At 48.3% G+C, this 12004-nt stretch overlaps 1 protein-coding gene across 1 annotated transcript; it reads right to left on the bottom strand.

Annotated features, from left to right (window-relative positions):
* Nucleotides 1–3129: 3129 nt before the first annotated feature.
* On the bottom strand, nt 3130–4653 carry LOC126532415 (endothelin-converting enzyme 1-like). The gene has a single exon (XM_050180120.2). The coding sequence runs from the start codon at nt 4632–4634 to the stop codon at nt 3384–3386; it is 1251 nt and encodes a 416-aa protein (XP_050036077.2). The 5' UTR covers nt 4635–4653; the 3' UTR covers nt 3130–3383.
* Nucleotides 4654–12004: the final 7351 nt, after the last annotated feature.

Below are 12004 nucleotides of genomic sequence, written 5' to 3' on the forward strand. Positions count from 1 at the left end.
AAAAGTGATATAGCCACACCAGACCTGCGGAGGTAAAAGTTCAGTGGGGGAACTCGGCACGGTAGTCTCGTAATAGTTACTTCAATTTTTCTAGTGAAACACCATTTGTTGTTCCAAAAAAAAAAAAAATTTTGAGATGCAGGAAAGCAGGTGTTGCCAACGATAACTCTAAGTTATTTGCAGTAGCATATTTTCTGGATCGCGCTGCAGTGATTAAAAGTGACGTTGGTAAAATGGGGATTATAGGACCATCGTGGGATGCTACTGCCAGTGCATCTGCATATTTCTTTAAGGCTTAGACCTTTGTGGCCTCACACCCACACTAAACGAACGAGACGTAAGTGCTTGGGAAGAGATAATAGACAGCTGCTAATGAATCTGACAATTTGGATGTGGTTAATGAAGAACAGACAGAAAATCAGTTAAGACTACAGCTGGTGACAAGGATGATGGTAATTTGCGTAAAGCTAAGACAATTGCCGATAATTCCGCCTGAACGACAGGCGTGAAATCAGGTAGCCGAATGGAAAAAGACCAATTTATATGTGGTGATACAATGTCAACACGTGCCTGCTTTTCACAGACGGAAGCGTCAGTTGCTATAACGGTCTTTGTATACAGGTGTCCAAGGTGGTCTTCCAAAATACTATTCAGATATTGACACGGCAAATGTTTAGCATTGTTTGGAATACTATCATCAAATTCTATTTTAGTGACTGGAACAGAGGAATGTAGTGAGACCACCTCGCATAGGTGAACATTTCCTGGGTCCAATAGTTCTACGAAAACAACTCGAGGTCAATTTGAGCAATATGAGAGATAAAAATGAGGCCTATTAATTTATGAAAACTTATTGTGACCTCCTCTGTCGTGATTCATATATATTTACGAAAGTTTGTACTGTTAGGACATAAAATTGCCTGAGAAGAGAAGGGAGGCGTGCTTCTTGATATATCATTAGCGACAAAGTTAGGAAGCTCAAGACACAAACTTAATGCCTCTCATTCTGATAAAACCAGAGGACGATGGCTGCCACAGTCGTTAGATTTTGCCTTCTCGTTCTCTATAGCCTCGTGTACCAAGTCAAACTCTCTTCTCCTATTCGACTCAGAAAGTTGCACGCGCACTGCGAAAGATCGGGAAAAAAACGTTCTTTTTTCTGTTACAGTGCTCAAAAGCCGCTGTTCACGTGTACCAGTGACCCTTTGCAAATTTCGTGGCAGCACAACAAAGCGCCATGACACCAAAAGTCAAGTCCATGCAACTGCTATAAAACTTGTCTCGCAGATGTTTTGCTGTCGTCATTCAAGCAGCACCTATCACGGTGGACGGCAAAGGCACACACAGCTAGTGTTCACTCTCTCTCTCTGTTTTCCTCTTTCTATTCCCCCTTTACCTTAACACCAGTGTAGGGTAGCAAGCCGGACGCTCGTCTAGTTGACCTCCCTGCCTTTGCTCTCCTTGCTCTCTCTCTCTCTCTCTCTCTCGTGGTTGCAGATCTCCAGAGAATTCATCGACGCCGATAGCGATTGCTCTTATTTTTCCATAAATTATCACATGCGCCTACTTTTAGATCGATCTCCACTTCGTTTTTGAGCAGCTATGGCAACAGTATTTACAATAGCACTATCGCACTCAACATGAGCTGCAACGTGCGAGCCGGGGCTTCAGCTAGTCTCTCAAGAAAATAGTGGAGAGAGTGACTTTATTTGAACAATGCGCATGCCCCCTGCTTTCCGTCATCTTACTTATTCGCCGAGTGATAATACACTAGCCCACCGAGCAGCTATCGCTCCATCGTACAGTTTAAAAAGAAAAAAAGAGAACAGTTACCAAGCTAGGGCATCGCGCGCCATGACGAAGCACGCTCAGCTTAGGACTAAGGACTTAAGGGCTGCTCTGAAGGGCCACTGCATTATCGCTCCGCGAAGTAAGTAGACAGCGTAAAGCACGCGGGTACGCATGCGTATTTCTGGAATGGCGTAGCCTTCTCTACTTTTTGCTCAAGAGCGTAGCTGCGGCCACGGCTCGTTTGTTGCAGCTCACATTGAGCGTGAAAGTATACATGTTCGAACTTTACTGTCTCCATATGGGACTACGTGACTCAGCCACCTTTTCGGAATAAAGATTTTTCTCCCGCTCCTCACCTGGGTCTCCATGCTGCTGCGTCGCCCCCTGGGCGCACTCCTTCGTCAATTGGGCCATCAGGCCTCGTCGACGTCATGGACGCGTCGGTAGCATCACAGTACGGTCATGGAAAAATAGTGGGCCAGCAGTGAAGGCGGTCCTTAAGTTATGAAGGACGAGCTTTGTAACGCCTGAAATTATGAAGTCAGACACGGCGATAACGTAGCGAGGAGTTTTGAAATTTTACAACGAAGCCATCACATGCAGCCCGCTGTGCGTCTGCCTGCCACTTGGAGCCAATTGAACGGTTCCAAATTGTAACACTATTCACAAATGTATCTTCGCTACACTTAATCACTCAAATCTACCCAGCGCTTTGCTCATGGCATCCCGAGTAGCGTCGCCAGATATGTACGAAGCAATACTAAAATCGGGCGAGCCAGCCCAAATTCAGAGTTTTTTGGGAGGAACATATATGTTTGATTCAATAGTTGTCCGACTGAAATGACTCGAACCTACGAGTACTACTCCCGTTTCCCAGTTCTCTATATGTATAGACTGAAAACGCCAATTGATCTCTGTACACCTCAAAGGAAGTTGCCATTTTCATATGAAGATAGCATTCACAGCGATTTGTTATTAGCAGCTTCTCTTCGCAGTGCACAATGCACGTCTCGACAGATATCGGGAAACCTACTGGTTTCCGTAAGAATTACATGCTATAGCGCCGACGAATTGTGAATACCTGTTGTCGCTCAAAGCCTTAAGGTAAGAGACCAGGTGCTATAAAACAAATAAGTACGCTCCCCATGTGAGGAAAATTCATGAAATGTCACTCGTGTATGGTTTTATAGAGGCCGATTGCGCGCCACTTAGAAAAAATTAAGACACAGAGGTGTCGGAGGAAATTTCAAACACGTTCCACGAGTGAGTACAGTTACACCTCACAATACTGATGGCGTTATTCGCTGATAAAGAAGTCTCACCTTCTTGAGCATAGTGGTTCCGCCAACTGCATATGACAGGAGACATCCAATGACACGCATATCTAATACAGAATTCCACGAACACCAGGACAGCGAATAGAAAGGTCGTTGTGAGGTGTTTAACGGAGGATCGAATTCTATTTCTTTTCCAATTTTGCGCGATTAGGGTCAAGGAAAAAGTACACATCAAGGTTCTGTCCGTTGTGAAATACAAAAAGGCGAACAAGAGTTATGCGCAGCGAAAGCGATGGCTTCGGAAAGCGCGACGTGTCACATGAAGTCGCAACGAGTCGCCGGGTTCATCGCCTTTCCCGCACCGCACTCAAACGCCTCGGCGAACTCGGGCATGTTGAGCAGGGGGACATTGCAGCGCATGCGCGGAGGCGAGTACCAGCCGGGGCTCTGCTTCTCGTCCCGGGAGCACCACTTGAAGCAGCTGCTGACAAAGAACAGCTGCTCAGCGCTGAACCGGGACAGCGCCCGCGACGCTGCCGCCTCGCCTTCGCCTTGCTGGTTCTCCACGACCACCTTGGGCGCAGCCTTGAAAGCCCGGTATGCCTTGAGCACGCCGCCGCTGTCGGCGAAGTTTTCAGACAGCGCGTGGTCGCCGAAGTTGACGCCGCCGGACCAGGGGATCTCGTTGTACAGCCTGCGCAGGCAGGCCAGCTTCGCTTCGAACATACTGCGCGACGCCGGAGTCCACCAGTCGTGCCGCAGTCCGTCGCGGCCGTATAGACCCATGTCCGGGTCGAACGCGTGCGTCAGCTCGTGGCCCAACACGTGACCGAGGCTGCCGTAGTTGTACGATGCCGGGTGCGAAGTGATGTAGAAGGGCGGGTACAGAATGGCCGCCGGTATGACCACCACATGGTACACGGGAAGGTAGAAGGCGTTGACCAGAGTCAGCGGCACGTTAACCCGTTCGCCGGACGATGCTTCCGAGCCGTTGGCGGAGCGCAGGAAGCTCTTGGCGTAGCGCAGCTCCGCGACGTGCAGCGCTAGAACCATCTCCAGGTACGAGCCGCTCAAGTCGGGCACGTACGGGTACAGCGACCGGAGGGCACTGTCCGAGGACATGCCCTCGGGACTGCCGACGATGGAGCGCAACGTGGCCAGTTTCTCGAACGCAGCTCGCTTGGTGTCCTCGTCCATCCAGGACACGGCGGCCATTGTGACGTTCGCCATTGCCCGGATGCGAGAAAGCATGGCACTCACGTTCTGAACCGTCTGCGGGGGCAGCCAGCGCCGCGTGAAGACACGCGCGAAGGCGAATGGCAACGTGGAGTCGGCGTCCACGTAACAACGGCCGAGCATGTAGCCAAGCGTAGCGGTGTAGGCGCTCCGAGAGCCCGATTCGCTGGGAGTGTCGGCGAACTGGGCATGCGACAGCGGGTACGACGTCATGGGCGCCAGATGCCGCGCTACATGCCACGTGATGTACGAGAGCAACGCAGTGGGGTCATCGAAGCCTGCGACAAGCCACGCGAGAAGCTGGAGCAACCGGCGATTCATGACGAACATCTCGTCGTCCAGGCCCAGGTTGATAGGAAGATGCTGGTTTACGATCTGTTGGGAAAGAAAATGAAGGCGTGTTTTAAGTGTGTCGCGCACGAAAAGTGTTACGCTGAGGAGAGTGCGAAGTGTGAGGTGGAACTTGTATTACAACAAAGAGGTTTAGCTCGACAATAATAGACCACCGCCACCATATCGTCTTGCTGAGTGGCAGCTGAAAGCTGCAGCACACCTAAAGCAACGTCGTGTATCTGGGCTAAATAGAAGCAGGCAGCAGAATTTTTAATGCGATATTCGGATTATCTGTTAGTGTTGAGTTTTTCGCAGCAGTACGGCGTTGAGAGAGATAATTCTGCCCGCTTTCCGCGAAGATGTGTACTGTGGACGACATCATTTTTACACATGATTCTAGGCTAAATGCGCATTCATGAAATGTCGCCACGAGAATTACGGTAATGAGTCAGCATGAGGTATGCTATATTCTATTGACCTGTATGACTACTGGCTTTAATATGAAGCCTCTAGCAACAGTGGGCAACGAGTCATACTCATGAAATTGCAAAACTAACGAAATAGTAACTACATAGTTCCAAAGCCTCGCCCAGCAAGCACAACAATAATACAGAACGTCAGACTGAGCACGTTTGTTATATGGTACAGGCTTCTCCCTATTAATAGACAATGTTCGGTATAACATAAAACCGAAAAGTGTTTTTTTTGTGTGTTTAAGCTGTATAGCGTGGCCACAAAAGCATGTGTTTCTAGATTGTAAATTAGTATTCAGTGATCACTTCTACTATATCAGCCTTTCTACCAAAGCTAAAACCTTCACAGGGGTATTTATTAGCACACACTGTTGCCTGGGTCAAAATGTAAATAGAGAAAATGCCACGCCCACAAAACGATTGCAATACCGGGGTTAGCTAATCATTGGTTGGCATAATAGCGACTGCCTTCTCTGCCCCTGACCACAGATAACAGTTTACACTTCGACGTCGATCATGCAGATTAAGACTTGAAGGAATACTGACATATTATCAATTCTTCATTTTTCGCGACAAATGAAGGTCTGGGACATCGGAACCTCAAATATATATATATATATATATATATATATATATATATATATATATATATATATCGAAGCCTCAGAGGGCTTTAAATAAGTTAATATAGTAGATTTTCTACAGCCAGCTTCGGTTTCATATCTCTTGATTTTACAATGTGCCGTGACATGTCGCATAAAGTAGTTATGCGGAAACAGGCCACTGAGACCTTTTGACACTCGTTTCGACACAGCTATGCTGCTATGGCATAATAACGAATAGAAACATGGGAGGCGACCAAGCGAGCAGCAGCGAGTGGCAGAACGTCACACTGACCTGCACTCCTACGTATGCGACTCCCTTCTGCGTCATAACGTGACGACGCAGTAAACTCTTGGCAAACAAAGCGTAAGCTGGCTGCAGAAGGCTACTCTATTAAATTATCCAGGGCGCTTAGAGGCTTGCCAGTATTTTTTCTATAATACAGAGGTTTAGGACCTTCGTCTACAGCAAAATATGAACGGTTTCGAACGGTATGAGACACGTCTTAAATAATGCTTTCAACATTGCATTTGCTTCTGATGCAAGATCTTGCTGTGCACAATTGTGCACAAACAGCGCCTGAGAGAGTTAAAACACAAAGTTCTATAACGTTTTTTTTTTTTTTTTTTCACTTCGAAGCACAAGATTCTTGTCACGTACTTGCAACCATTCTGCCGCGGACAGGTAAGGGCCGGTGATGAAGTCCAGCTGACGGAAAACAACGTACTCCATATCAAAGTCAGGTCGTGGATCCATCAGCGACGGCACCACTGCGGGTAACACTCGATTGTCCAGCAGAAGCACCTGCGTTTGGATCGAGGTTAGCTACACTGTTCCCAGTAGCTTTAGCAAGGCAGGTTATTGAAACATATCGCCACTGGCTTCACAAGCTTCTATGCTATTTGAATTGGTCATGAAGTTACCCACAAAAATTCTGTAAGTTGCATATCGTTCCATGTGTGCTGAAAGCGATGGTGACGATGCTAGTGAAAGAAAAACCTCAAATGGTGTAGTTACTTCTTTCTGGCCTTTGCACCTGAAATCAACAGCTAATTCAGCATTGCGCATTGGCGCCCGCAGTATGCTTGCGGACCAAACAACGCTCGAACGATAAGGAAGACCGGCAACAAGTGTTAACCGCATGCTGGAACAAAGCGCAATGTGCATAAACTGTTGTGATGTCTTGTGAGCGAACAGCCAGTATACAGCAAAATTATAGTCATTCATAAAATTCTAAGTTGCGTCAACATGAAAGCAGCGCTAAACTGAAAGGAAAGACCATGCGGGGTCCTAAGATCCATCACGTTCAGGTCGACATAGCCTCTCTATAGCGCATATGAAACTCCCTCGGCCTTGGAAATCTCCGCGGAACTAATTTAATTAATGCTCCGACAACATGCCACAGGGTGAAAGCTGGTGAGAAAACACGACCCAACTAACTCAAAGCGCAAAGCCCTCCACTCACACCGTTTTGAAGCGAAATTCTCCAGTTACGGAAATTCATTGTTCCCACTTGCCTTCTCGACGGTTTCCGGGCATGCGACCGAGCCGTTGAGTATGATCGAGGCCCTGTTGAAGTATCTGAGCAGCGTGCCCTTCTCCTGAAGAGCATTGCGCGCCACAAACCACTCTAGCAGGTACGGGTTGCTGCCGAAATGCAAGATGCGGAAGCCCCGGCGCTTGAAGTACGCGTCCACGCTCAGGTGGAAGAACACGGGCACGCCCCAGTCCAGGGAGAGGGCCACCAGTGTGTCCAATATATCCAACTTGGACCTGCAGCGTTACGGTCGGGTGCATCACTTGAACATCAGAGAGCTTTAGCGAAACAAAGTTCACGAGGGTTGCAATGTGGGCTTGTTGTTAACGCATCTTGAATAGGTGTACGGTAGCGCGTTTAAAAGACAGGACAAAAGAAGACACACAGGGACACACACAGCGCTAGTTAGCGTTGTGTGTGTTTAGCGAAATTTAGCGAAACGTCATGGTCTGCCTTTACCGTTAACGCTATCGATGCCGCCCAACTGCTCACGCGTGGTACGAGCCTCGTGCGTGCGCAGTATAGGCTATAGGCGATATCGGTGACGGCACAAGGTTAACACTATGCTAAAATATATTTCCTAATTGATCGATCAATCGATTAATTGACTTATTGATCCAAGAGTACCACAGGAGATAAGCGACAGGCGTCTGGGGGGAGAGCTTGGGATACGCTAACATTCTATTCATTGATCGATTTACAGACGGACTCATTGATTTTTGACATCTCTAACTGACGCCGTTTTGCAGAAATCCGCATTCACTTAGACTACCTAGAGATCTTTACTGTGCCTTTAAAGTTCTGTACACGAGCGTCCATGCATTCTGCTGCACTGAAATGTGGCCTCCGGGGTGAGGTTCGAACTTGTGACATCGCACTAAGCACCAGAACGTCATAGCCAAGGAACCACAGCGATGGGTCCACTTAACATTCCGGCATAACCGTCCCCGCGGACAACCTCTCCAAAGTTAGAATTAAGCAGGAGATGGTAACATAGTTTAATGCACTTTGCATGTAGCACGACTAGGTAGACCTTGATACCCTACAACAGCGCCTTATATATTGCGGCTTTCGAGGCAGTTCAGGAAGCTACAGTAATTTTCAAATCCACACAGTAAGCATCTTGTATGTAGTCAGGACATACTAATTTTAGGTAGCCTTTTAGTTTCTTCTTTCTTTTCTCCACCACTCATAATTAACAGTGCTATATATATGTGGATGCATATGAGCCAGAGCTGGTGCACCATAATCATTTAGTAAGCACACTGGCACGAACAATGTTATTGGTAACAAGGATCGTGAAAACATACATATCATTTACAGTCCGCAAGTTTCAACCTTTAAACATACGAGGTCTCCCGGCTATAGGGTAAAAAATGTTGAGTGAGAACGGCATAGTGACGGTAAATAACACGCAATACGAAACTCGTCCAACGTATTTTTCTCTTGCAGCGATTCGACGCAAGAAAAAAAAAAAAAGAAATCCTCCGCAGTCGAACCTGGGTTGGGACTTGGGCCAGCTGAGATTAAAGCGCGCCAGAAATTCTCGCAGCTCGCCCAGTCGGTGCTGCTCGTTGAACGCCAGCTGTGCGCACCGCTGGAAGAGGCGTGCCACCCGATCCGTCAGCTTGGGCCCTTCAGCGTCTTCCAGCATCAGGCTGACGATGGCCGCCATGGCTACGCGCTGCTGAAGGGCCTGCAGCGTACGGCAGGTAACCAGCACAGGTGGCGCGGTTGAAGTGACGCCGTTTCAGCGAGTTTTGCGTTTATTCGAAAAGACCGCTTAAAAACCCAAGATGGTGCAAGTAAGCCATTCATTTTTAATCAGTTAATTGGCTGCATTTCTTTGCAACACCAAGTTAGCAACTGCTCGCAATAGATCACAACGTACAGTTAGTCGATGCGCCACGTCAAGCTAAGCTTACTCTCTACGGTAGAGTTTCAGTTTTAGTGCATATCGCCGCATTACAACTTCAGAATTTAAGTGTGGACGCCCCACAATCTTTGCACCATGCATCTTGCGAGGCGCACACAATTACTGAAATGCGCACACTGCGAGTTTATGACATATATCTCTCGCTGGCGGAGCATGCAACCTAGACCTTTCGCAATGCGTAATGAATACCAGACGCGAAACCACATATTTACAGCGCAAAGGACAGGCGCCTGCTCTCTGATTCTCTGCTAGCCGAAACCACTAAACTTTAAGAGGTTATAACTTTTAGACATGCCCATTTTAAACAGTTCGTGAAATAGACGTTCTAACACCCTGTGACTACAAAGAACGTTTGTCGTACTATAGTCGGATACAACTTAAGTCTGCAGTGAAGCCCCGCCCACGCCCTCATAACCGCCAGCCACTGTTCCTCCGCGAGGCTGCAAATAGTTCGTACTTCAAACTTGCCCTGTTACCTAAACAAGGCGGTAACCGCAAAAAAAAATTATAAGCACGTAATTTTACACGTTTTCACTCGTCTAGCGTAGTGAAATGGTGAAAGTCTAATTCTTTATTCAACTGAAATGAAATGCTTGCTTCGCTGCAACTATTTGCTGTCAAGTTTCACATTATTTGGCATTGAAGTTTCATGACAAACGGGCTCAGCAGTGAAGTGAATTGTACCGCGGACTTTTGAAGAGTGAAATGCTCAAACTCCATACGCTTTGTCCATGTCTGTTGCACACCTCATGCTTCCGCCGATGAAAAGCCTCTTCAAGAACAGCGGACGCTCCAGAGGCATCAAGTACGACGCCATTTTGAAAATGTTGCGTGGCGACGACATTGTTTGCTTCTGTGATTGGCTAGCGGAGTAACGCGACGCTGCGCGATCAGTGTGCCTCGGTTGCCAACTTCTGATTTTCTTTAAGTTGTATCCCAGTATAAGAAAAAATTCCAAGGAGAAAAATTTCGCGTTTTTTGATGATTCCTTAAGCAATGGTAATGGGGACCTATCTGAGGACTTTCTGAGGAAGGGACGAATGTCCCATGCAGCCCATGTTTCGACAAAGTGACTTCTCGTTAGGGCGAAGGCATTTCCCCATGTCGACACACTGGCTCCGTGGGACATCCCTTGTCTAATCGCTAACGCTATATTCGAGGATGCCCAGGGGCGCGCGTCGAAGATCGTCCATACTGGCGATCAGCGCGCCGGCCTCACCTGGAAGTGGTTGGCGGCCGCTGGATTGGAGCGCTGCCAGCCGCCGCACACGAAGCCGTAGAAGTCCTCGCAGGGGTCACCGCGCGCGTCCTGAAGAGAGTTGCCCAGCGTGGTGGCCACCTCGAAGCAGCCGGGGTCCATGCAGCCGAAGAGCTGTCGCCGCAGCAGGTGCGACAGTCCGAACCCCAGCGCCAGCGTCACCAGCGTCAGCGAGGACACGAAGATGCCGTACCGGTACCACGCAGCCCTTCCGTCGACCGACGATGTGCTGGCGAGCGAGCCCGTAGTGCTTAGGTCGCTCCGGTGAGACGCCGCCTTGCCGAGTTCCTCGCTAGAAGGAACTTGGCAGGGAACGCTCACTCGTAGCTGGGCCACGGAAGAGGTCATGGCGCGGATGTCGAGCGTTACGTGTCCTGTACCGTATACCACGTTGTGGCTTCTCTAACTCGCTGTGGTTTCTGCGTGCCGAACTGTGGAACGAGGATCGATTTCGCTGCTTTCCTCAGCCCCTGCGACACGCGCCCGCGAGGATGGATGACAACCGCCTCGCGCCTGTTTTTCTTCTTCCTTCTCATCCTCCTTCATATTCTCCTAATTTATGCGTATCTCGCACACCCGCAATAATGTATCTCCTTATTGCGGGTATTCTTTAACACAGCAAATACGTATACGTTACGTTTTAATGCGACCAGTTCAAAACGCGCGTCAAGTGCAGCGTGGCTTCGAACGTGAAAATGCAGACTTTTCGCATCACCGAAACCTGGGGATGTATTCTGTGAGAGTCCACCTAGTGGACATGTCCATTTCGGCTGCTGTTGAAGTTTTGATTGGCTGGGCTGGTCTGCGCTTCTGCAGCAGTGAGGTACCACAGCCAATCAGCACTTTAGCAGCAGACGAAATGAACAGGCCCACTATAGGCGGACTCTTACAGAATACCTCCCCAGATGTAGTGGTCTCACGGTACTAGACCCCACTGACGCGTGCCCATGCATTATTACCCGGATACCTAAAGCCGAGTTCACCAGCGCTCCACAGTACAAGAGAGGAAAGCAGGTTGCCCTGCGTTTACGAGAAAAGCGCACGCTTAAAATGGGAAATATGGCAGCTTTCGGGGACGTGGTCATTGTATGGTTTTCAATCATCACACCGGGCTGAATGTCACGCCATTTATTTGTTGGTGATGACACGTGACCGCCACCTCCACTTTCGGTGCAATAGTCTCCGCGCTGCACTTGGCGTGCGCTTTGAAGTTGTCGCATAAAAGGTGCCGGAAATAATTATTTGTGGCCCTTTCGACTAATTGAAACTTCGTACAATAATTATGGGCACGACAGCTATCTAAATTTTTTTTAAAATTGGGACATAAATATGTCTTGTCAATACTTCAACACGTGAGTCGAGAGGTTGACAGTATTGTGTAATATTTTTGAGTTTGCGTTTCTTGACGCTAAAGCAAGAGCACCATCCTGTAGTAGTTACGTCTCAGTTTTCACCATAGGAGCGCCAAAAGCCCGTTCCCTCGTTTCCCTTCTGCTTCGTTGTACTTTACGACATTGTTTCGCCACTAGCTACTCTCTGACAAGGAAAAGCTTGGTTTGG

This window comes from Dermacentor andersoni, chromosome 5 (genome assembly GCF_023375885.2).
Source record: "Dermacentor andersoni chromosome 5, qqDerAnde1_hic_scaffold, whole genome shotgun sequence".
NCBI lineage: Eukaryota > Metazoa > Arthropoda > Arachnida > Ixodida > Ixodidae > Dermacentor > Dermacentor andersoni.